At 40.6% G+C, this 23,154-nt stretch overlaps 1 protein-coding gene across 2 annotated transcripts in view; it reads left to right on the top strand.

The window, feature by feature from the left end:
- LOC128657303 (gastrula zinc finger protein XlCGF8.2DB-like) overlaps positions 1–9,025 on the top strand; it is a 37,900-nt gene extending 28,875 nt beyond the window's left edge. Inside the window, exons 2-3 of one of the 2 annotated variants that reach the window (XM_053711595.1) lie at positions 50–167; positions 7,334–9,025. In XM_053711595.1, the coding sequence (XP_053567570.1) occupies positions 50–167; positions 7,334–8,136 (921 nt within the window). In that variant the 3' untranslated portion in view covers positions 8,137–9,025. The remainder of the gene's footprint in view (positions 1–49; positions 168–7,333) is intronic. The other variant, XM_053711594.1, reaches the window with a different exon arrangement.
- The last annotated feature ends 14,129 nt before the right edge of the window (positions 9,026–23,154 follow it).

Raw genomic sequence — 23,154 nt, 5'->3', positions numbered from 1 at the left:
AATTGAGTATTAAGACCATTGGGGATAATAGTATCTTGTTCTGTTTCAGAGCCTGAGCCAGACCCCAAACTTTCCAATGAAGTCAGATCCTGTGGCTTTTGATAACGTGAACGTCTCCTCCTCAGTTGATGTTGTCTCTGTCTTTCACTTGCAGACAATTGCCAAAGGTAAACCCGTTTATCACGGTAATCTCCTATTACAGCTTCCAATTTCTTATTCTTAAACTCAATGAGATCCGTCTCATACTTGTCTATTTTGACTTGGAGTTTATTCAGCCAATCCTCTGTACTATCCGCTTGTAATCTTGGTGTATTAGGCTGTTCATAAACCGAAATCTCTGCTTTAATCAGAGTTAACAATCTCACCACTTCCTGTATGACCAGTAAAACCAGATCTAAGGAACACTTGTTTTCAATACAGCACCATTTACCGCAGAATAGATGGTTATTTCTACCCAGAGTCGGTACATTCCTTATCCGGAATCCTCTCGGGATGAAACCTCTGCGAACATAGGTTTCGCCTTACGTGTACGACCATGTATATTGTATACCTTTTACACTGTATTTGTGGGCTATATTATGTGGGTAAGACCTCTGATGACCTCCGCACTCGGATGGCGAACCATCGTTCTGCAATCAAGTCAGCACTTAAAAAAGGTTCATCAGAACAACCGGTTGCCAGACATTTTCTAGAGTTACAACATAGTGTGATGGACCTCAAATATACTATTATAGACCATGTACCGCCACTGCCAAGAGGAGGGGATAGAAATCGAATACTTCTCCAAAGAGAAGCTAAATGGACATTTGAATTGGATACTATTATCCCCAATGTTCTTAATACTCAATTGGACTGGCAGGTGTTTTTATAACATCATGTTTTTATAACATCATGTATATATTTGAGATCCACGATCTATTCAGATAAGTTTGAGATCCATGATCTATTGGTATTAATATTTCTATTTTCTATTTTGCATTGATTTGCCTTAGTTACTACTCCTTGAATCCTCATTTTTGTTACTTAGTATTGTATAGAATAGATATATAGAATAGATATTAAACCTATGAATGACTCATTCTGCTTTATATGCATGCATGTATATTATTCTCTGATACAAGCCACACAATACTGGAGACTACTATACTTGTTGGTTTAATATGCCTAATATTTCGGCATCCCACGCCTTTTTAGTCTATACTCTTTGTGTGTTCGGCATGTTTTGGATTCTGTACTGTGTATCATGCTTTAATAAGTGATTTGTTTACTGGTTGCTTGACAACCGTGTTGTTTCGCCCCTCAGTATGCACTGATATGACTATACTTGATATTGTGTTGTGTGGCTTTTTGGCTTTTATGTCAACCATCTGATCTGCGCATAATGATTAGCGATCTGGACATCGTGGTTTTTTATTTTTTTATTTGTTTTTTATTTATTTTTCTATACTTATAATTTTTTCCTATACTTATAATATTGTTGTTATTCTGTCTGATCCCCGGTTTTGATGCAATTTCCTATAACCATTTGTGTATATATAGATTATTTTTTTCCATACATGCCGCACAACATTGGAGATTATTTGTTGGCTTAATATGCCTAATATTATGGCACCTACGTTCAAATTTATAAATTTATATCCTCTTTGTTGTTCGGCATGTCTCTCATTGTGTATTCAGTGTTATGCCCTTTACGTATGATGTGTTTACTTGTTGTTTGACAACCGTGATGGCCCGCCCCTCATTGTGTGCCGATATGACCATTTCCGGTATCGCGTTGAGAAGCTTTTTGGTTCCTATGGTAACCAGCTGATCTGCACATAATGATTTGCGATCTAGGCATCGCGTTCGTTTTATATGTTGTCAGAGATTTGGCTATTCTGTCAGGTCCTCGTTTGTATGCAATTTCACATCTATATGTTGTATAAGTTTCACACGTTGCCATGGACGACAACGTCACTCAATTTTGTGAGGCGTGTCCACTGTGGAGAGCGTGTTCACGTTTGTTTGGTGATGGGATTTAAACACGGCTGGTGGTAAGTTATTTCATCTTTGTAAGTCTGAGGACGGGTCACTTTGGTCCCGAAAACGTTCACAATAAAGTGAAGAATATATGCAAGACCTTTGGAGTGCTTCATGTTTGCTTTTATTTATATATATATATATATATATATATATATATATATATATATATATATATACACATACACACACACACACACACACACACAAATATTGATTGCAGTAAAGAGATATTTAACAAAAAATCGTCAGAGGAAGCCTGGAATAGAAAGACTACATGTAATACTGTTGTATTTTTTTAACTGTGTGTTTTCTGTTATATAAATAACACAATACACACCATGAAATATATATATCTATATTTCTTAGTGTCTGTTCTCTATACTTGTAGTTATATGCTAATATTCCTCTTAATAATCCCTTATTAATTATTATACCAACTATAAAATATTAGCACACAATCACTAGCTTAATTAAGCTACTTGATAGGACATGTACTTGCAAGTCTTGCTTCAACAATGCAAAATTATTTATTATATTGAGGCTACATAACCATTAATAACATAATATGCAAATTAAATATAAGTACACAGCACTGAATTCAACATCAATATTACACTAATACATATGCCCGTTCTATGTTAGAGTAGTGTGATGTAATGGAGGCTTTCAGCAGAAAGTACTTACATGTGTTGTTACCTTGTATGCATCCAGAGAGAGAGCGAGAGGAAGCATGGATGGCTTTTTATGTATCTACCTTGCACTACCAATGACGTCACTCATATCTAACCCCCCCCCTTGTCCTGTCCAGGGATGTAAGTTACCAGTACCTTTGTAGCATTACCAGTTCATAGCTCTTCAACAACATCTCACACAGAAGTTATTCTGGTATCTTCGGTTTCATTGCTGGAAATTAAATCTGGAAAAGAGTTCCCTCTCCCCCAAAACAAGAGTGAATTTTCTGGGGATCAAAGCAGGGCGAAGCTCCAGGCTGCCTGCCGGCTTCTTCAGTCCACTCCTCAGCCTTCAGTCGCTCAATGCATGGAGGTGGTAGGTCTTATGGTGGAGGCTTTGGATGCTATTCCTTTTTCTCGCTTTCATCTGAGATCTCTACAGTTATGTATGCTCAAACAATAGAATGGGAATAATTTAGACCTGTCTCAGCTAATATCTCTGGATCCAAAGACGATAGAATCTCTTTCCTGGTGGTTGTTTCAGGAACTCGTTCTCCAAAGCATAGGCTTCCTTTGCCCATCCTAGGAGATCCTAACAATGGATGTAAGTTTGAAAGGCTGAGGCACTGTGTGGGGCTCTCTTAGAGCTCAGAGTACTTGGCATCTGGAGGAAGTGATCCTAACAATTAACATTCTGGAACTAAGGGCATTTTCAACGTTCTTCAGTCTTGGTCCCAGTTGCGTTTTATTCAATTTCAATCTGACATCCACTACAGTGTCCTATGTTAATCACCAGAGCGGAACTTGCAGTTCTCTGGCGATGCAAGAGGTGTCTTGTATGGGCAAAGACATATCAATGTCAAATATCAGTTATACACATTCCAGGTGTGGACATTTGGGAAGCGGATTTTCTAAGCAGACAGACTCTGCACTCCGGGGAATGGCCACTAAAGCAGGAGATGTTTTGCGAGATCACCCGCAGGTGGGGGTACCCGGAGATAGATCTGATGACTTCCCGTCTCAATGCCAAACTGCCAAGATACAGGTCGAGATCGAGAGATCCTCAAGCGGAGTTGGTGGACGCTTTATTAGTTCCTTGGCACTTTAATGTATCCCATTACCAGACGTATTTACGACAAGGTGTGGAGGGCTTATCTGTCTTGGTGTGTGGACTGTGGACTCCCTTGGCACAAGGAGAAGACTCTGTGTATCCTTTAGTTTCTACAGGATGGTTTAGAGAAGGGCATGTCGGCTAGTTCTCTTAAAGGTCAGATTTCTGCTTTTTCTGTTTGGTTGCATAAAAGGTTGGCTCATTTGCAAGATGTTCAGTCGTTGTTCAAGCTATTGCTAGAATTAGACCTGTTTGCAAACCCATAATCTTGTTCTTCAACAGACTCCTTTGAGCCTATGCATTCTATTGATATTAAGTTACTAACTTGGAAAGTGTTTCTGTTAGCTTTTTCTCTGCTCATAGAGTTTTTGAATTGTCTGCCCTCCAGTGTGATCCACCTTATCTAGTGTTTCATGTGAATAAGGCTGTACTGCAGTCAATGATGGGGTTTTTACCTAAGGTTGTCTGAACAATATTAATCAGGAAATTGTTGTTCCATTTCTTTGTCCCAATCCTCTTTCTCTAAGGAGAGGCTGTTACATAATCTGGATGTGGTTAGTGCCTTGAAGTTCTATCTTCATGCTACCAAGGATTTTCGTCAATCATCTTCCTTGTTTATCCTGCATTCTGGTAAGCTCAAAGGTCACAAAGCCACATCTGTTACCCTATCCCTCTGGCTCAGAAGTTTAATTTGCATGGCTTATATAGAAGCAGGCCAGCAGCCTCCATCACAGGTTGCGGCACATTCTACTCATGTGGTGTCTTCTTCCTGGGCCTTCAAGAATGAGGCTTTAGTTGAACTGATATGTAAGGCTGCTACTTGGTCCTCATTACATGCATTCACAAAGTTTTACAGATTTGATGTTTTTTCCTCAGCTCAGCCATCTTTAGGGTGAAAGGTTCTTCAAGCTGTGTTGCCTAGTACTTAGGACTGCCTTCCATACCTGGTCTTATGAAGGGAATGGTTTAATCCCCGAAAAATCGCTATATACATTAAACCTTTTTTGTGTGGAAAGTCCAGTGAGTTTGGATCCTTAATTTATGCTTGAATACTGACGTTCCTGACACCCTGGCGATTTACCTGTGAATTGAGAGTGCAAATCCCCCTTGAACTATTTTATATATATATATATATATATATATATATATATATATATATATATATATATATATATATATATATATATATATATATATATATAAAACCACTAGATAGTGCTACAAGATGTAACTCCCCATCATGACAGGACAGGGGCCAGTAGAGCTATTTAAACAGTAGAGGAAATACCCTGGGCCTTTTACTCACGGCCATTACTGAATAGCTTGACAAAATAGACGGTTGAATACAAGTTAGTCATTGTCTTCCCATAGTAATCTTTCAGCTTCTCCACCCAACTTGCGTTAAAAGCACTCTTCGATGGAAGGTAGTGACCGTTATCTAAGGCCAGCTTCTGTGGTTTCCTGTAGCAGCTAATCCATGCCGGCTTTGTTATTCAGCCTCCCACCAAAATGACAGGAGCTCTCAAGCAGACTCCCTTGCTGCTTAAGGGAAGCGGCATCAGTAGGGTTAGGAGGCCAGAGGGTTCCTTTGTATCTCAGCGTAACTCATCCTCTCCACTTTTTCGAGCAGTTGCTACCAGACCGCCCAGCGGAAGTGAAGTTCAAAAAGTAAAGGATTTTAAATATTGTTTTTAAAATAAACTTCCATGACACTTTTAAGAATAATTGATCATAAGGTTACAAAAGTTACATTTATCTACACTAAAATGCATATGTTGTATAGCAATTGAACAGTAACGCATGTGGAAAAGAAGGTAACAAAAATGTAATTGCAGATTTAACTCCAGAAATATTTCTTTGCATATGTTCACTATATAGTTATTTCAACCATATTTACTTTTTTTATGAAATGGTAATCTGATGTTTAGGAAATCTTAATTTACAGGTAAAGAACATGTGGTATAAAAGCAGCATTCTAAGAAAATGAAACTGATTGTTATAGGCAAACTCCCAAAAGTTATAAAGAGTAGTTTTGAAACGTAAATAATTATATTACTGAAATTGTCTGTGAACACAGTTTTTAAAGCTCTAAATAAATTTTAAGAAAAATAATAGATTAAAAAAAAAGACTTTTTTTGTTTATTTTTGGTGAATGACAAATATGTAAGTTGTGTCCTTAAAGGCACATTCCGGTCAAAATTTGCAATATACATGTATTGGCAAAAAAGGGTTCTGTTTTAGTGTTAACATTTTTCTCTGGACGTGCATGTGAAGCATAGTTAAATATTCTAAGTTTAAATACTGCAGCTGTGCAGACCGCTAATGCGGCTTGTATCATGTCAGCAGTTATCAAATTGAGTCATTACCAGCACTTTAGGCTCTCTTAGTAAGGTCAGTGTTTAACATGCTGGTGCACGGTGCATACTTAAATACACTTTTGAAACAGTTATAGCTTTTATTTAGCTTTTATTAGAAGTATTTTTGCTAATACATGTATATTACAAAACTGCTTCAATTCAAATATCCCTTGAAAATATTCCCTAACACCCAGTAAACTACTCTTAAAGGGACAGTCAACACCAAAATTGGTATTGTTTAAAAAGATAGGTAAAGCCTTTACTATCCATTCCCCAGCTTTGCACAACCAACATTGTTATATTAATATACTTTATAATGTTTAAACCTCCAAATTTCTGCCTGTTTCTAAGCCACTACAGACAGCCTCTTATCACGTTTTTTTATTAGCTTTTCACAACAGGAGACTGCTAGTTGATGTGAGCTATATAGATAACATTGTGCTCACGTCCGTGGGTTCTGCACAACACAGCTAAAATGCAGGTCAATAGATAATAAATAAATAAATAAATAAATAAATAGCCATGTTATTAGGGGGCTGTCAAAAGAGGCTTAGACACAAGGTAATTGCAGAAGTTAAAAGTATATTAATATAACCATGTTGGCTGTGCAAAACTGGAGAATGGGTAATAAAGGGATTATCTATCTTTTTAAACAATAAAAAAGTTTGGAATTGACTGTCCTTTTAAGCCTTAGCATGGAAGCTGGGGAAAGGTGAACGTTCATTACTGGTCCCTTAACCTTGTAGCAGAACAGTTAAAAGTCCAGTAAATACAGTATATTTGCATAATCAACAAATGCATGGTAACAAGACAATGCAATTGCACATGGTCTGAACTTTAAATGAGTAATAAAAAAATTCAAAGGTATGTCTATTTCCACTCCTCCTGTATCATGTGACAGCCATTAGCCAATCACTAATGCATATATATGTATAGTCTGAATTCTTTCACATGCTCAGCAGTAGCTGGTGACTCAAAAAGTGTAAATATAAATAAAACTGTACACATTTTTTGTTAAGGGAAGTAAATTGAAAAGTTGTTTAAAGTTGCTTGCTCTATCTAAATCATAAAAGTTTAATTTTGACCTGAGTATCCTTTTAAATTGTTCTCAAGATAAAATAATGATGTCATTATATCTATAACATTACTCCCTTTGTATTTCTTATAAACAGGTGAATTCACAAACTGCAATAATCCTAGTCACGATCAGAGTGCTGATGTGTCTTTCAGTCAAATTCAAAGAAGCCACATGGGAAATGTATGTTCTGAATGTGGGAAATGTTTTACCTGGAAGTCACAACTTCTTATTCATCAGAAAATTCATACAGGAAAGAAAGAATTTTCATGTTCTGACTGTGGTAAATGTTTTACTCTGAAATCAACTCTTACTAATCATGTGAAAATCCATACTGAACAGAAAGCATTTTCATGTTCTGACTGTGGGAAATGTTTTACTCTAAAATCAAATCTTATTACTCATCAGAAAATGCATACAGGGGAAAAAGGATTTTCGTGTTCTGAATGTGGGAAATGTTTTACCAGGAAATCATATCTTTTTGACCATCTAAAAATTCATGCAGGGAAGAAAGGATTTTCGTGTTCTGAATGTAGGAAATCTTTTACCCAGAAATCAACTCTTTATAATCATCTTAAAATACATACAAGAGAGAGAGCATTTTCATGTTCTGAATGTGGGAAATGTTTTACCAGGAAATCATATCTTATTGACCATTTGAAAATTCATACAGGAGAGAAAGCATTTTCGTGTACTGACTGTGGGAAATGTTTTACTCAGAAATCAAATCTTATTAAGCATCAGAAAATTCATACACGACAGAAAGGCTTTTCATGTTTTGAATGTGGGGAATGTTTTACTCATAAATCAAGTCTTATTACTCATCAGAACGTTCATATTACAATAAATCAAAGCTTAACCTTAAGTGCAGAGGGTGACATATTGTCATCATCTGCATAATACCTAGAGTGCTGATGACTATATATCATCCTCTGGAGGGTGAGCACTTTTAGAGCTGTTTGAGGCCCTCTATTCACATCAAGCATGGTTAAGAGGTGACCCATTGTTTTTGTTATCCAAAGGGGGGAACTGGGGTCCCTAAATAGATTTATATTACCAAGTGATCACCTGGTGTAAATACAATTTGCAATTATTTGAGTAGAAATGTGAGGAATCATTTTTTTTACAGAAAAGGTGGTGGATTCATGGAATAAACTTCCATTTGAGGTGGTAAACATAAAGACTGTAAAGGAATTAAAAAAAATGCCTGGGACATGCATAAGGCTATCCTAAGAAAAAAAGTAACATGTAATATGGATAGACTTGATGGGCCTGTTTTGTTCTTATCTACTGTCAAATTATATATTTCTATGAGTATAGGTTCAAGGAAAGGAGCCCCTATGTGCAGATAAAAGTGATAAATATACCCAAAGACCCTTATTTATATGTTGATAAACACTTCTATGAAATTCACTTATAATGTACTGTTGAGTACATTATAGGTGATCACTGAGCTATCTTGAATTTAAATTTACCAGGTGTATATTGTACATAGTGACCCCTTAGATTAATATCAAGTGGGAGTCCCTTGTCTGGATTATAATAGCCCCCTTCCTGCATGAAATGCATTGTGCTAAAATAATATATAAATATAATTTTTATCATTTTGATTTTTAATGGCTAAATTCTATTACAAAAATACTGAATTCTACATTTCTGCTTATTTTAGGACTTTCTCTTTATACAATTATAGATTCACAAGAGGTTTGGTTATGAAGTTGAGAAAAAACACACTGTATTGTTTCCAACCTTGTTTATTAAATTGTATTAAAATATGCATTTTATCACACTTTTTGTTGTCGATTTCTCGCATGGTTTGAATCTGCTAAAATAAGCAAACAACAATAAATAATTTGTGTAGGTTTCTCACAAAAAAATTACTTCTAGTAGTGTTTAGATGTGAGCAGCTTATACAAGCTCTGAAACGGCTTAGCACAGGGGTGTGAAATGGCTCATCAGCTAAGGGGTGAAAGGTAAACACTGAGACTGTAATAAAGAATGTTTAGTTATGTGCATTATAACTACTTTACAGTATACTTTCATTATTTATTTTGTTCCCATTTCCTGTGATGTATATTGAATTTATTTTCGCTTGTGAAGGTATTATGTAGATTTTATTAAAAACACAGAGACAAGTATTTTGCATTCTTTCCTTTACTACTCAAAGTGCAGCATCTTTAAAGTTATAAACATAGTACAATAAAGATAAAATAATTTTAAAACAGAAAAGAAAACAAAGAACAGCAATAAGAAGCCATAGAATAGGCTAGCTTTTAACACCAAGAAAAAAGTGACCAGTTAGCGTAAGAGTAGTGTTCATAAATCGACCAATACACAGCTAGAGCTCCTCTCTCTTGTTTGATGCTAACAATGGAGGAATTGTAGAGATAAACAGAGTCCCAAAAGACACAACAGTAAACATGTGAAGCAAAAACTGGAGAACTGTCCTGAAGACATCTTCCTTGAGAAAATCTTGCTTGCAGAACTAGAGTTGGACCATGGTTGAAATGAGGAAGATCGGTTCACTTGAGATGTAGGATTGAATCCGGAGAGTAGGAAAGGATTCTGTTCAGTTGGAAACTGTCAAAAAAATGGACAATTAATAACATATATCAACATAGGTGGAGAAGAAACAGGTGGGAAAATACTTGTCTCTGTGTCTTTAATAAAATTTAGATTATACCTTCACAAGCTAGGCTAGTCAGAATTTTAGACCAGAGGCTCCACTTTTGCAAGTTTAAAGCAGTTAAGAAAATAAGTTAAAGGGATACTGAAGCCAATTTTTTTTCTTTAATGATTCAGATAGTGCATGCAATTTTCTGATTTACTCATTATCAATTTTTCTTTGTTCTTTTGTTATCTTTATTTGAATGTAAGCTTACGAGCCGGTCCATTTTTGGTTCAGAACCCTGGGTAGTGCTTGCTGATTGGTGGCTACATTTAGTCACCAATCAGCAAGCATCACACATGTTCTGAACCAAAGATGGGCTGGCTCATAAGCTTACATTCCTGCTTTTTCAAATAAAGAGACCAAAGAAAAATTGATAATAGGAGTAAATTAGAAAGTTGCTTAAAATTGCACGCTTTATCTGAATCATCAAAGAAACGATTTGGGTTCAGTATCCCTTTAAGAGAGGCATGTTGAATGGGCCTGAAATAAAATTGTTAAAAGAAAGACTCTGAGGACCAATCAGCAGCATTCAATTTTTTTTGGAGAGGAACTGATTTTAAAATGGCTTTTGAAGACGCAGAACCTCTGACAGAATAATCTGAAAATGAAAAGTCAATCCCAACTTCTTTCATGACCCATTTAACCCACCTAGTGTTAGAGGTAGAAGTTATAGGAGCATGAGGGGGAATGTATGAAATTAGAAGTTGGTTATCAAAATATTTTCTGACAGAAAGAATTCTAGATTCATAAAATTGTAGGCATTCAACAACACAAAGGTAAGGTTCAGAAGGAAGGTATGGAAAGAAAATTGAAATAAATAGTCTTCGTTCTTGTGTGAGAAAAGAAGGCAACTCCTTCAGAAGAGAAAAGTTTAGCATCCCAGTCAAAAGCTTTGACATCTGAAACTCTACGAAAAGAGATTATCTCTCAAGCAGCTTTCTGCCAACCCCAATACACTTCTTTGCTTGGGCCAAGAAAATGGAGAAGATAAGATCAACATCCCAAAAGAATTCATATTTCGGGACTGGGGGATGTTTTAGTCTAATGGCTTTGAGAAGTCTACAGAGTAAAGGTTGTTTACCTATTGGAAGGTCATTATTGAGATTATGTCTGGCAGATATGGCAGAACGTGAAAGTTTAATGGATCTATAAGCTAATTCTGAGTTGAAGAGATGGGACAGATAATAATATTGCTTAAATTTTAAGAAAAGGACTCCAGGTCTCTGCAAGTACCAGCTAGACTATCTGGACCATGCGGAAAAGTAGTATTTACGAGAGTCTGAGGCCTAAGACTCTCGCATGAGCAATCTAGCTACCTCCAAAAGGCCTTGGAGAGTCCATGCCCCTAGTCTGAGAGAACTTTGATGAACTAGATCGTGAAAATTGCTGTCTGGGTCTGTGCGGATTTGAGGAAGAAGAGGAAAGATAATTATAATTTCGATGGACATTTCCAGGAGAGAGGGGTACACAATTTGGGCTGGCCACAGAGGGGTCACTATCGTTTTAAATAAAAGATCCCGGTGAACAATCAAAATTGTCCTCAGAATCATGGGTGAAGGGGGAAAGGTGTACACTCCCTGAAGTGGCCAAGGATGAAAGAAAGCATCTATAGCTGCTGCTTCCAGGTCTGGGGACCAACTGAATTAAAGGGATACAATAGATTGGTTATTGTTTTAAAAGATACATAATCCCTTTATTACCCATTCCCCAGTTTTGCATACCCAACACAGTTATATTAATATACTTTTTACCTCTGTAATTACCTTGTATCTAAGAACCTTCCAACAGCCCCTTGATCACATGACTGACTATTTATTATATATTGACTTACATTTATCATTGTGTTATGCTAAATCTTAAATAACTTTCTGTGCCTGAACACAGTGTTATCTATATGGCCCACATGAACTATCAAGTCTTTTGGTTTGAAAAGCAATTTAAAAAGCATGTGATTAGAGGCAGCCCTCAAGGGCTTAGAAAGTTTAGTTTCAACTAAGAATACCAAGAGAAAAAGCAAATTTGATGATAAAAGTAAATTGGAAAGTTAATTAAAATGACATGTCCTATCTGAATAATGAAAGTTTAATTTGGACAAGAATGTCCCTTTAAGGATGCATTTGGAAATTGAGTCGGAATACAAAGAGATCTAATAGAAAAGGACCCCTAAGGGATTGGAGGGAAAGAAAAAGATTCCTGTCTAATTTCCAATCACTGGATCAGTGTCAAGATCCCCAATCTGCTGCTGAATTTGATTGACCTGGAATATATTCTACCTTGATGGAAATGTTCCTGTCTAGGCAGAGGTGAATTAACCCCTTGGTAATGTTGGAAAGGTCTCTGGATTTAGTCCATACGCAGTAGAATGGAAACAGGAGTAGAACATTTGACAAAACTCGTGACTGCAATTTTTGTGAACGCGTTTCTCTTCCAGAGTCCATTTGCCTCCTGTGATGGAAGGACCACAACGGACTCCATAACCCGAACGACTGGCATCAGTTTCTATGATTAAATCTGGAGATTTGCCAAAAATTGCTCTCCCATTTCAGGCTTCCAAATGGTAAAGCCATAAAGAGTGCTCTTCTTTGACTTCTGGAGATAACGAGATAGGATGGGAATAAGAGAAACTTTTCCTCAAATGAGAGATTTTCAGTCTCCTGTAGCTCATGATAATGTAGAGGGGCTGGAAAAATAGCCTGAATAGAGGATGATGATCCTACTATTCTGGCTACTGTTCTGATGGGACCAGAATTTTTGGAGAGGGTTTTTGTAAGTTCATTTTTTTATGTTATTGACTTTGTCTGAAGGAAGACTCAAAGTTTAGAGAACAGTATCATGACGGATTACCGGCTACTCCGACTGAGTAGCTTCGCCAACCAATCTCCCAAAACCTGGATCCCGCTGCTATGTAGCGGAGAAGAAGCGATAGTAGTGATTCCCACCCAAATAACTAGACATACTAGCATTCAGGTGAAACAAAAAGGAGAGGTTTTTTGGGACACACACACAACATTTATACAGAACCTCATTTTGATAAGACACTGGACAATCCCACAGTTTTTCCGCCCCTCCAGACAGGCTGGCGCCTTCATAGACCCCCATGTCCCATTGTGTCCTAGCGGCCCCAGGATGGGATTCCAGGGTTATCCCAGGGCAGCGGCGGCACAAACAAGGTGTCATTGAAAAGCTCTCGGCCCCCAGGTTCTACAGTCTAAAAAGCGACATGATTCATGGCTGGGGGCAGAAGCTACAGCCGACCAAACATACACCAGCATCAAAGTGGGGTCCGGAACCCCCATTTGCAAAGGGAGCTCCCCTCCGGCAATCACCCCATATCTGGCCCTACCCAAGAGCTAGCCATCCCCAAAAGAGCGGAGCTCTAGGACAAATAGCCACTGGAGCAACCGGGTTGAAGGGGATTGGAGCTGAGGCGGCCGACCGGCAGTTCCATGGCCCAGTCAGCCGAGGGACGGTTCATGGAGAAGGCTCCTAAAATCCCTGGTTCCTTATGGAGCATGCCTCCGGCAATTGGCCCACATCTTGCCCCCTCCCAGGGGTGCCAACCACCAGAAGAGCTGTGCTCTAGGACAAGGTGTTTCCGAGGCAGCCGAAGGTACAGAGGGTGTCAAGGCGAGTCCAGGCAGCCGGTCGGTAGCTCCAGGGGGCCGGGCCGGCCGCAGAGGCAGTAGGCGATTCCAAGTCCAGTTCTTCCAAGACATGTTTCAGTTGGACAAAACAAGCAACAGGAGAAAAAGGGGTGAAGTAGTAGGGGGGGGTAGGGGTTTAACCCTTGCAGCCTGATGCCGTGACAACTCCCCCCTTCCAGTTCGGCAAACCTGGCTAGATCCACACGGGTCTACCTGGGGCTGTCTGAGGAGCACTCTATTTCAGTCTGTCTGGAAAGTCCATCAGCATTCCCATTGCTCTGTCCTGGCCTGTACTGTGAATGTTGAAGTTGAAGGGCTGCAGAGCTAAACTCCACCTTAACAAGTGTCCATTATCTCCCGATACTCGGTTCAGCCACACCAGAGGGTTGTGGTCAGTGAGGACAGTTTCTTGAGGGCCCATACCAGGGCTAGGCATTCCTTTTCCACCGCCGCCTCTCTGCTTAACAGCTTCCTACTGGGTGGTCTTGTCCTACTTCATCCATTTGGCTCAGGACTGCTCCCAGCCTGAACATGGAAGCATCTGTGTGAACACAAAACTGTTTGTTGGGGTTAGGGGCGGCCAAGACAGGGGCAGTGACCAAGATGGACTTGAGGCTTTGGGAGAGGCTTCACACTCTGGGGACCAAAAGACCTGTCAGGGCAGTCTTTTACGGGTTAGGTCGGTCATGGGTTTGGCGAGGGTACTATAATTGGGGACGAACCTCCGATAATAGCAAGCGGTTCCTAGGAAGGCTAGGACTTGGGTCTTGGTTCGAGGAGTGGGCCAGTTTGCCACTGCATCAACCTTGGCCGGCTCTGGCCACTGCTTTCTGCAGCCTACTCAATGGCCCTCCGAGCATTCTATAATGCACTTGTTGGGCTTCAGGGTCAGCCCGGCAGCCCTGAGGCAATCTAAAATGAAACCTAGGTGGAGCATATGGTCCTCCCAGGTGTTGCTGAAGATGGTGATGTCATCCAGGTATGCGCAGGCATAATCCTGGAGGCCATCCAGCAGGTGATCCACCACCCTCTGGAAGGTGGCTGGGGTGTTCCTTATCCCAAATGGCATGACCTTAAACTGATAGAGGCCAAAAGGGGTGATGAAAGCGGACTTGGAGATGTACTCAGGTTCTAGGGGGATCTGCTAATATCCAGTGCAGAGGTCAAGGGTAGTTAGGAAGTCGCCTCTGGCAATTCTATCAAGGAGTTCATCGACTCGGGGCATCGGGTAGGCATCAGTGGTGGCTCTGTCATTGAGCTTACGGTAGTACCAGGTGGTACCATCTTTCTTGTGGACCAGCACCACCGGGGAGGCCCAGGGGCGGCTGGACGGTTCAACAACGCCGAGGTCCAACATTCCCCTGAGCTACTGGTGCATACTGTTTTTGACAGCTTCAGGTACTTGGTAAGCTACCTGTCTCAGGGGAGCCTGTCCCGGGGTTTCTACTCTGTGTATGGCCACTGAGGTATACCCAGGGACATTGGAGAACATCTGGTGGTCCTCTAGTAACTGCTGGACTTGCTTTCTCTGGCCAACCGCTAGCCATTCGTCTAGGGTTATGTCTCCTACTCCCTGGGGGGTCTCATTTGGGCCGGGGAGCTCCAGCATGGGAATTCTCACAGAGTCCTCCACAGCCGGAGCACAAATAGTGGCTACCTCCTTGGGTTGTTCTACATATTCCTTTAGCATGTTCAGATGAAAGGTCCTTGCCATGAAGCCTGTAGCTTGTCCATTTTGAGGCTAGGACCCTCTGTCCTACTACCAGAATTTGGCTACGAGTATTACGATCGTACCACAGTCTCTTGGGCAAATTTATAGGGGGAGGCCCAGGATAGTTGGTTGGGAAGGGTGGCAGGGGCTGGTGGCAGGCGTCGGGGAAGGGAAGGAGTGTGGGCAGAAGGTCTTACCTGGGCCCTCGGCTCCAGTGTGTTAGCTTGGCGTTGAGCTGGCCTGCGGGTGGTCACTAGGCAGGAATCCGGGGGGGAGTATCCTCCAAAAAGGTGGAAACAAGGAGGCCAAGGTCATCTCCCAGTAGGACCTCTGTGGGAAGGTCCTACATCACACCCACGTCAACAGCACGCGCCCCAAGCTAGAGGGACACAAGCTTTGGGAAATCGCACAGTAGCACCTCCAGCCACCGAACAACAAGAGTCTTTCCAGTGGATGTAGACGGGAAAGCCAGGTGGGGTTGGATCAGGATAATGGTGGATCAGTTGTCCCTTAATCCCTGGACCGCCTTCCCATTGAACCAACCTGTCTGGCAATGGTGCTGGCAGTTATTGGAGGACACCAGTTTGGCTTCTTGTAGGGTGCCGACCTCCTCTTCAGCCCATTCAGAGTAGTCAACCGGGGCATACATATAGTTGGCCGCGACATGGAAGAGTCGGACATTCTCGTTTAATATGGCCGGGTTGCCCACAGGCGAAGCATCCCCTTGAGTTCCTGACTCTTGCTGGAGGGACAAAGGCTGGACGGGCCGAGGGCCGGTTGGTAGTCGCCGGTGGCCTGATGGCGGCTAGAGTCGGGCAGAGGGTTGGCTGTGGTTCAGAAGGAACCCGGGTGGCGGGCAGCCGCATACTGATCCGCCAGGGCAGCCACCTGGTCTGCTGTGATGGGCTTCAGTAGTGCCCGGAATTTCTGCAGGTAAGCCTCCGGCGTGAGCCCATAATGAGCAAGGATACAGTCTTTCACCTTGCTATAGTCCTTCTGGTCCTCTGGAGGGGTAGAATGGAAAGCATCTAAAGCTTGTCCAGACAGCTTGCCGATCAGGACCCGGTAGTCGGTCACCATAGGCGACCCCCTGCAGTTCATATTGCATCTCAAAAACCTGAAGATAGCAATCAATATCTTCATCCTCTTCTTTGTAGGCTCGGAAGGCCCCATGAGGTAACTTGGGTGCTCAGGGAGCCTGCACCCCAGAGGGCGAATGGAGTCCCTCCCATAGACTGATGGAGCTCCGCTAACCTGAGCTGAGTAACCTCTGAGATTATCTTGGTGATGACCTCCTGAGGTGGCCGGTTATCATACAGCGCCAACCGCCATTCCACTTCCCGTTGTATATCACATGCGGATGTCCCCGATGTGGATACAGTACTGGGCGCTGTAGGAGGCTGTTCGTTGTCATCCGGCCCACCGGCCGCCTGGTCACCTTCCAGCATTTCTCTGGTGAGGGTTGTTCTGCTCCTGGTGCCTGCAGTCTTCCCTCAAGTCTCCATCCGGGCTTGTCTTTAGGTGGTGGTTTGAATTTTCCAGGAAATTGGAAGCATCCCACCGCTGCCACCAATGTGGCGGATTACCAGCTACCCCGACTGAGTAGCTCCGCCAACCGATCTCCCAAAACCTGGAACCTGTAGCAGAGAAGAAGCGATAGTAGAGATTCCCACCCAAATAATTAGACATACTAGCATTCAGGTGAAACAAAAAAAAGAGTTTTATTGGGACACACACACAACATTTATACAGAACCTCATCTTGATAAGACACTGGACAATCCCACAGTATTCCCGCCATTCCCGCCTTTCCAGACAGGTTGGCGCCTCCATAGATGAGCTTGAAAAAGAAAGTATTTTGAAACGCGTTGCTCAATCTTGCTTCCGTAGTGAAGCACACCTGTTATCCTGCTGATTTCAGCATTTGGCAAATAAACTCCAATAGTGGTGCAGTAATATCGCCAAAGGCAGATCTGAGGGCTTTCTGATTTGTTGAATACGATCAGACCCAACAGAGACATTATCTGCAGCCACTGAGTTTCCACCTAATCCTTGTATAACATCTTGCATATTAATATACACCTGTCAGGGTGGCACGTAGAGGCTTGTCGGACAGACACTGCACATGGAGCCTTTTTTTGGGAACTTGCCATACAGGGAAATTGGAGTGATCTGTATCAGACGCCGACACAAGCAGTTTTAACTGTGAGTACGGATATTGTTTCTTATCCACGCTACCCTATGCTGCACTAAAAGGAACTCCCCTTCTCTATAGGTTGAACTACACACGCACTTTACTAAGGATAGCTGCTAGAAATCAACTAAGGCCGCAATAGATCATGCTGCACTAGGATTCTTTTTTGGGACTCGATACACATATTTATACTGGAACACTTTCATGTCAGCATATTATTGAAGTACCGAATCCCCTTATTTATCCACAGTGCTTTTTATATACAGTACATTGTATTATTGTAGTATATTGTATTATTTTAGTAGGTCAACCTAATAGTGTGTTTTTTGATGTTTTTAGTGTTTTACATATGTAATTATTAAATCATTGTATGACTTACATGTAACCAGCACCTTCAATCATCCTGGGATTTATTATTTTTATTATTATATTTATATTTTATTGATTTATTATTGTATCCATTTATTTTAGTTTGAACATATACTGTTCCTACATTGTTTCTTACTGATCAAATAACATTTGCGGTTTATCTTCTACAATTGTTCACTTTGATCAGCGAGAGCAATTTGATACATTAATAATCTCTCTCTATATATATATGTTACACTTTGGCTTATCCTTCTAGCGCTCCCTAGTCACCCAACCTTTCATTACTGTTTTTTATAGGGCTTTTGGAGAGATCCCTATTCTCTAGTTTGGAGTTTGTGGTAAATTAATTTTTTGGCGCTGGTCACACCCCTTCTTTTTTTTGCCTCCGTAGACCCCCATGTCCCATTGTGTCCTAGCGGCCTCAGGATGGCGATTCCGGGGTGATCCCAGAGGAGCGGCACGACCAAGGTGTCATTTGAAAGCTCTCTACCCCCAGATTCTACAGTCCAAAAAGTTTCATGATCCATGGCTGGGGGCTGAAGCTACGTCTGATCAAACATACACCTGAAGTGGGCGGCAAAGTGGTGTCCAGGATCCTCATTTCCCAAGGGAGCTCCCCTCCAGCAATCACCCCATATCTGGCCCTATCTGGCTAGCCATCCCCAAAAGAGCGGAGCTCTAGGACAAATAGCCGCTGGAGTGACCGGGGTTGAAAAGGACCGGGGATCGGAGCTGAGGCAGCCGACCGGCAGCTCCATGGCCCGGTCAGCCAAGGGACGGTCCACGGAGAAGGCTCTGAAAATCCCTGGTTCCTTATGGAGCACACCTCCAGCAATTAGCCCACATCTTGCCCTCTCCCAGGGGTGTCAACCACCAGAAGAACGGAGCTCTGGGGCAAGGGGCTTCCAAGGCGGCCAGAGGTAAAGAGGGTGGCAATGCGGGTCTGTGGGGGTAAGGACAGATTTCTGTTTGTTGACAATGAAACCCAAGGACTCTAATAAGAATATTGTGGAGAGTTAGTGATTCTGAATGGAGAGTAATTTGGTGAAAATCCAAGGGGCGGAGGACAGGCTCAATTGGAGTCATGTTAAATTCCAATGATGACCCTCCCAGAGAAAAGTTAGGAATTTCCAGTGATTTTGTGCAATTGGTACGGTTAAATAAGTGTCTGTAAGATCTAGACAAACTAACCAATTGTTTTCTCTTAGACATTCTCTTAACAGATGGATATCCTCCATTTGGAAATGGTGGTATTCAACATAAGCATTTAGGGTTTTAAATGTATTACCGTACTAAAATGATTGTTTTTCTTTTCTACTAAAAAAAAAGTTGCTTAAATAAATATTGTGAGACATGCCCTGGGAGTTCTGGGGGAGGAGCTAGTGTGCAAGGCCAGGTGAACACCTGCTCTTCATTCCCCTTCAAGTCATTGGCGGCAGTTACCCGCGCCGAAAACCCTAGACCTGGGGCGGCTTGTTTAGCCCGTCTTCAAATGCTACCGGAGCTCCATTAAGTGCAATACCACCACACTTGTGTTACTTATCACTAACGCTTGAATAAACTGCTTCCCTCTGCTCTTGGCTCACCTGAAGCTGTTAACGCTGACACCCTGACCAGCTACATTCAGAGACCGGAGTAAAAATATCCTGGCGAACAATACCTTTTCTTTCCCCTTCTCCACGGAAGTTTTTGAGAGGGGGGGTATAAACAATTCTCTCTGACGGGGTCAACCTCAACCTGGGCTTACCTTGGCATCGGTTACCTCTGATACACTTTGCTGCACGCACGTAGCGTAGTGGCACATTTCTGCTTCACTCGTATTGCAGAGACATCGGAGGTATTGGCGGATGGAAGAGGCGAACGGACACACGAACGGTCTTCGTGGGAACCAAGGTAAGCCCAGCTAAGCTCCCATAGTGGTGCGAGAACAGATACCATCCTTTTTCTCATTATGGGCAAAATACCTGTACAATTAGCCTCGTCTTATGAGTAGAAATAAGCCCATATTGTTATACAATTACTCTTTTTCACTCATCGCTAGAAGCGGACTGAACCAAAAGAAAATTGGACTTGCTTACAAGGCAATCAAACATCCGTTAACATTTGCAACCAAGTAGACTTTTTTGATACCATTGAGGCTAATTGTCCTCTCTATTGGCATTTTTTCATGGGACTTTAAAACACTCTAGTTGAAGATCTTCACCCATCACACACCACCCATAACAGGTGGTTCTACCAAGAACTCCTCTGATAGCTTGAGTGTGAGCAGGGGAAAATCTTGCAGGGTAGTTTAAATTGCTTGGTTAGGCTAATGAACTCCCTGAAACACTGAATAGTCATATATAACAATTACAAAGGTTACCCTTAGAACTGTTCTATATCAAGTAACAAATTGTTGTGCAAAATAACATCTGCTTATTTAACCTACTGTTACGATCTTGCAAAAGATAGAAGAAGGGAAGGGGAAATAAAGATCAGGGACAAGAAAGGGGGATAATAGTAGACTCAATAGGCTGAAATTGTTTAAAATAATTACTAAATGCTAAGTTTACTCTATTGCTCCTGAAAGAGAAAAAATAAGTTATTTTTGAAAAGTTGACACATGATTTACAATTGTTTGCAAAAGGTTGTGTTTAATGCATGATATATCTGGGTAATCTCTTTATCTCAAAATTCTATATACTGTGCTCTTCTTCTTTAAAAAAATTACTTTTGTTGTCTCCACAACTTTAATCGAATCATAAAACTTAATAAGCTGAATAGGTTTTTCCTTTGAAACAGTACAGATATTGGATCTAACAGATAGTTAGTTCTGCTCTTTACCTGTTTTTTTTTTTAATTTTCTACGTCTTGTAAAACTCTTTCTCCAATCCTTAGCCGTCTGCCACAGTTGGTATATACACAATTCACTTTGGTGTGTCTTTTTTTTTTTTTTCTTTTTTTTTTTTTTCCTCTCTCACTTCACTTTGTGCTTCTTTTTTTCTTTTGTCCTATATATAATAAAATATATCTTACACCTAAAATTGTATTTCACACCTTCCCAAACACTATCCCTTCACTCCTATATCTTATTTTAAGCACTGATCACCCTTCACGTGATAATCAGTCACATGGACAAATTTCTATATACACAAGCTAAAAACTCACCTGCAACTATGGCGGCCCATAAAAGGGAAAAGAGAAATAAAAACATTACTGAAACTGCAGCAGACATACATATTGCTAGTGCTAGCCCACTACATACAGTTGAAACATTAGACATTCAAGCTTTAGTGTCCAACATATCTGATGCACTAACTCCAAAATTTTTTTTTTTTTTTTGAAAATAATTTTTTTATTGAAGTTAAAGCATATATCACCTAAACAGAGACTCGCCATAAGGCAAAAGTTACAACAAAAAGAATAATACATTGTCTATACAAAGGCATTATTAAGAAAGCAATATGCACATACAGCAAGAAAAAAAAATACATTTCAAGTCAGGTTATGAAGATAGACAATATCTTTGGCGAGATGAAACATCACTTCTTTTTATATTAACAGCGTATGAACTCCACATTCTAATAAAATATTACCCAATACCAAAATATCAGTCTGTGGAGGGTTCAAAAAAGTATCAGCCACTCTCGGGCTGAGATATATAGGGGGAAGGGGATATTCAGCGGGTAAGCACCGCTATATGTATAGGAGAAGGGGTGGTGGTGGGAGGACGGAGCCAACTATATATGTAAGTAGCATAGGGCACCTGGAGTAAATTTAGGAGTACCCAGATGTGGAGATCGTAGGTCTGGCAGCTGGATTACTAAAAAGATAAATCAGATATGCCTTGGGGAATTAGTCTACTTAAGAGTAGGTAGTGGGGCAAAGTGACATCTTAACGCTAGGTGAAGTAGCTAAATAGTGGCTAAAGGCTACTCTGCTGATTAACATAAAATATATAGCATATTTTGCCCGGAAATAAGATAGATAAAACTTTGAAACTATTAGGAAACGATATACATGGTAGGGCACGAAGAGAAAAGTACAAGAGACATCTCTTTGTAACAACTTATATAACACAGGTCAGGGGGAGTATATGGGAATTAAACTTTCTATCTCGGATATCAGCATTAGTGAAGAGACCCTGAATGGGAGAAATTTCACTAGTATCTAGGAAAGCTTAACTAAGAAGGCTATATTGCAGAGGGTATGTAGTATATAGTAGGCATAATCGTTAACTGTACAGCGTTTATTTACATATAGGTATAAGGGCATAATGACAAGCCAGTGCCTAAATTAAAGCAAATCAACATGTTTCTCAGAGTATAGGGAAGTGAGAGCTCTCACGAAGCCGCCAGAGCTATAATAGTATACACTTACATAACATATCTTAACATACTTAACATTCACTGCTAAACCGTAAATTGTGTCTATAATATGGGGGTACAGACAACAGAACTTCATATTGTTGGTGAAATATAACAAACTCCCTCATAGAGATGCGAGGCCATTAGCTTATATATACGAATAATTTTCCCCTTTACTCTTAAGGTAAATAGTCTATTAATTGTATTACTCAAGCTATGGGCTGTGGTTGTGATGAGGTCTATATATCTTTTAATGGAGTTAAGTCTGGAGGATAGCCCCCTATGGATAATTAGGTTCACAGTGACTGCATAGGACTCCAGAGATAGCCATATGAGATTAAAATGTAGATAGCTCAATAATACGATAATGTGTTGTTTCAGGAAGCAAACTCCGATGAACGAATTAACCCATGTACCTTTGAGAAGGTTAAGGCCGTGATGACATTAGTGACTGGTACAAATATAACATGAACATCAGAGTCCTTGTACTCTATGTAATGTGGTTGTTATGTGCACACTACTAGGCAAGTTTATAATGTGTGGGTGTAACTTAACATAGTAATAAGGGCTAAGACCATTTCTGACAGTTGTAGCCCGAAGAGCCACTGAGCCTGGCAGCGATAGGTTAGCATCATAGTTCCTAAAATTTAATCGATGCCTAGAGATCCCTAAAACTGGAAGTCACCTTTAAAGGAGTGTGTATGCGTAGATCTATTGTAAGGTTAGGGCATTTAAAGGGCTTATTATAAACGTCTACACTATTAGTAAAGATAAATCCATAGGTAAAGCCTGCTAGCTGTATATATCATAACCTATAAACATTATGAACTTGAATGGGTGTTGGCATTCGACCAATAGTTGCAAAATACATTATATATCCAATCTAACAAACATATTAAACCTTACATGTTAACATGCGTATAAACTGCTTTCTATACACAAAACGTGCATGGAATGTAATTTTAAGGCCCTGTAGAAGTAGAC

Source organism: Bombina bombina, chromosome 4, assembly GCF_027579735.1.
Source record: "Bombina bombina isolate aBomBom1 chromosome 4, aBomBom1.pri, whole genome shotgun sequence".
Taxonomy (NCBI): domain Eukaryota; kingdom Metazoa; phylum Chordata; class Amphibia; order Anura; family Bombinatoridae; genus Bombina; species Bombina bombina.
Note: the sequence above shows the minus strand (reverse complement) of the source record. Positions and strands in the feature narration are given on the sequence as shown.